Genomic DNA, 3,685 nt, shown 5'->3' with positions numbered 1-3,685 from the left:
TATGGCCATACATTATTGCCCCCTCTCAATTTTTTTCCTGGGTCCGCCCCTGCGGAGGGAGTAGTTAGTTAACCACGTATTAAATCCCACGTTAATACACGATATGGTTTCCAAAGTCCTCGTGGTTTCTTGCATAAAAGGAAAACAGTTCCAAAGAAGGCGGGGCGATGATTCACGGCCCAAGTGGCTGGAAATTAAGCAAGAAGAAGACGTGCGACAACTCAATTTGCGCCGGAGTCGAGCCCCATCATGTACTGCGTTTCACACCACAAGTTGGTACGGTGAGGAGTGAGCCACAAGTCCATTCCACGGTAGGTAGAGTCAAAAGAATACGGGCACGTGCTAAACACACGGGCTAGCTGTTACAGGACCGTTAAGGGACTTTCCATAAAATTATCTCCACCCATTGAGTGCACGTGCCCGTACGTAAACCTTAAGTAATCCATTGATGTAGCATTAAAATTGCTGTGAATGCTTCCCTTGCCGTCCACTTGTCCACCACGACATTCGTTTCATGCATGCATGATGACTAGAGTCGTTACTCTTCTAGCCCTTCTTCCACTCATATCTCTTGATCTTCTTCCGCTGCGCTGCTGTGCTGGTGCAGCATCGGTAGCACACACGCTGCGCGCCGGGTCATCCCTGTCGGTGGAAGACCACGGGCTGCCCTTCCTGGTCTCACCGGACGCCACCTTCTCCTGCGGCTTCCTCCCGGCCGGCGACAACGCCTTCTACTTCTCCGTCTGGTTCACCGCGGCCAAGAACCGGACCGCCGTCTGGACGGCCAACCCTGGCGCCCCCGTGAACGGCCGGATTTCCCGTATATCCTTCGGCGCCGAGGGCAAGCTGGCCCTCGTCGACGCAGACGGGACGAGCGTGTGGGATAGCAAGACCGGCGGCAACAAGCAGCTCACCATCTCCCTCCTCGACACCGGCAATCTCCTCGTCGCCGACCCGTCCACCGGCCGCGCCCCCGTGTGGCAGAGCTTCGACTGGCCGACGGACACCCTGCTCCCGTCGCAGACGCTGTCCAAGAACAAGAAGCTAGTCGCCGGCTACTACGCCCTCTACTACGACAGCGACAACGTGCTGCGGCTCTTGTACGACGGCCCGGAGATCGCCAGCACCTACTGGCCGGACCGGGACATAGGCGTGTTCGGGAGCGGGCGGACCAACTACAACACCTCACGCATCGGCGTCCTCGACGACACCGGCGTGTTCCTCTCCAGCGACAAACTGCGAGTCGAGGCCTCCGACCTGGGCGCCGCCGGCGTCAAGAGACGGCTAACCATCGAGCAGGACGGGAACGTGAGGATGTACAGCCTGGACGCGGCCGGAGGATGGACGGTCACGTGGGCTGCGATGAAGCAGCCGTGCTCCGTCCACGGGCTGTGCGGCAAGAACGGCGTCTGCGAGTACCAGCCGTCCCTCCGATGCTCGTGCGCACCGGGGCACGAGATGGTGGACCGCCACGACTGGAGAAAGGGATGCCAACCGATGTTCAGCACCGCCACCAACTGCAGCGCGTCGGAACAGCAGCGATTCGCGTTCGTCGAGGTGGCGTCCACTGAGTTCTACGGCTACGACCTCGGATACAACAGCTCCGTCACGTTGGAAGACTGCAAGAGCATCTGCTTGAGCATGTGCTCCTGCGTCGCCTTCTCCTACAAGATGAATGGCCTGGGCCAGTGCTTACCGAAAGGGGTCCTGTTCAACGGTTACACGTCCCCCACGTCCCCAGAAAGCATATATCTCAAGGTGCCTGGCGAGCTCAACGCCTCGGCGCCGCCGCCGCCGCCCGAGGGCCTCGTCTGCAATCATAATGGTTCTGCCGGTGGCGCCACCATCGTCCCGCCACCGCAATACTGGTCCTACTTTTTCGCTATCGCCGCCGTGCTGGGATTTCTTGAGCTCCTCTTCATCGCCACGGCGTGGTGGTTCCTGTCAAGGCAGAACAGCGCCATACCAAGCTCAATGGAGGCAGGCTATAGGCTGGGCATGGGGACCCATTTCAAGAGGTTCACGTATCGGGAGCTCAAAAATGCCACTGGGAACTTCAACGAGGAGCTCGGCCATGGCGGCTCCGGCGTCGTGTACCGTGGGGTGCTTGACAAGACCACCGTGGTGGCGGTGAAGAAGCTGACAAACGTGGTGCAGGCCGACGAGGAGTTCTGGGCAGAGATGGCGGTGTTCGGTAGGATCAACCACATCAACCTGGTGAGGATCTGGGGCTTCTGCTTGGAGGGCAAGCACAGGCTGTTGGTGTACGAGTATGTGGAGAATGAGTCACTGGACAGACACCTGTTCGGTCAGGACGACATCGACAAGGCGCTGGCGTGGAGCGAGAGGTTCAAGATCGCGCTTGGCGCGGCCAGGGGCCTAGCCTACCTCCACCACGAGTGCCTTGAGTGGGTCATCCACTGCGACGTCAAGCCGGAGAACATTCTGCTCACGCGGGACCTCGACCCAAAGATCTCTGACTTCGGGCTGGCCAAGTTGTCCGGGAGGAACGACGTCAGCAATGGTGTGCAGCTCTCCCACATGAGGGGGACGGCAGGGTACATGGCACCTGAGTGGGCGCTAGGCCTGCCGGTCGACGCCAAAGTTGATGTGTACAGCTACGGCATCGTGCTCTTGGAAATGGTGATCGGCAGCAGGATTTCTGACCAGACGACCGCGGACGGTGGAGAACGGCTGGAGATGCGTCAGATCACGCAGGCGCTGAAGCAGGTGGTGGCGAGTGGATCTATAGTGTCGCTGGTGGATAGAAGGCTGAATGGGCAGTTCAACCCTCGACAGGCCATGGAAATGGTGAAGATCTCCTTATCGTGCATGGAGGAGAGGACCAACAGACCGACCATGAATGACATATGCAAAGCTCTTACAGCGTGCGATTATGAGGACGAGCACCCTGCCTACTTGGCATGACTTCGATTCCTTGCTATATTGACTAACTTTTAAAAAATCAGTCAACATCCATACCCAAGGCACTATTTCCCATTAGCCATCTTTTTGACTTCTTCATCCTACAAAGTCACCGTAGACGCCTCATCGTTGATGGGAACGTCTTCTTCCATTGAAAGCGCATCGCCGAAAATTCTGAAATAAATCTAGAAATAATGCGAGCACCAGAACTTGAATCTTGATAGGTTGAAAATATCACTGTTCATTTAACCATCTAACCACATGTTGGTTTGCAATTAGCTTAGGAGCTGGGATGTATGTTTTCAGGTAAACTTTGCGATTCCAAGGTGGATTTGAGACATTCCTTTTGTTGCCGATAAATCTGACGTATGCACGAATTGGTCTTTTGCGTGCACACATGCATATTGGTTGTACACGGATATGAACATGTGGGGCGGCGGCATGCATGGGGTGTTATGATGGGTGGTGTGACCGTGTGCATGCGGTCATTGTGCTGTTCTGACTTTTTTTCTAATTAGATTTTTACGTGTCGACGTACTGGTTTACTGGCGCTGTCGTGTCATGTGTTTGTCGATTTTCCAGGTACCGCATGGGCCGTTGCTTTTGGAGGCTAAATTTCATGTGTTGACCTTTTTCAAAACTTGATCGAGATCTGACCCTGCCTTGTAAAAATTCAGGATATGATTCTTTTCTTATCGCCAGAGTCCATGGCGATAGGGTATAACAGCCTATCGGCATGGTCCCTGACGGTAGGGTTCAT

General features: G+C 55.7%; 1 protein-coding gene across 1 annotated transcript; it reads left to right on the top strand.

Annotated features, from left to right (window-relative positions):
* Positions 1-511: 511 nt before the first annotated feature.
* On the top strand, positions 512-2,990 carry LOC123089713 (putative receptor protein kinase ZmPK1). Its single transcript, XM_044511307.1, has one exon. The coding sequence runs from the start codon at positions 523-525 to the stop codon at positions 2,926-2,928; it is 2,406 nt and encodes an 801-aa protein (XP_044367242.1). The 5' UTR covers positions 512-522; the 3' UTR covers positions 2,929-2,990.
* Positions 2,991-3,685: the final 695 nt, after the last annotated feature.

The sequence above is a fragment of the Triticum aestivum genome, chromosome 4B (genome assembly GCF_018294505.1).
Source record: "Triticum aestivum cultivar Chinese Spring chromosome 4B, IWGSC CS RefSeq v2.1, whole genome shotgun sequence".
Classification (NCBI taxonomy): Eukaryota; Viridiplantae; Streptophyta; class Magnoliopsida; order Poales; family Poaceae; genus Triticum; species Triticum aestivum.
This window is presented reverse-complemented; position numbering and strand designations above follow the sequence as displayed.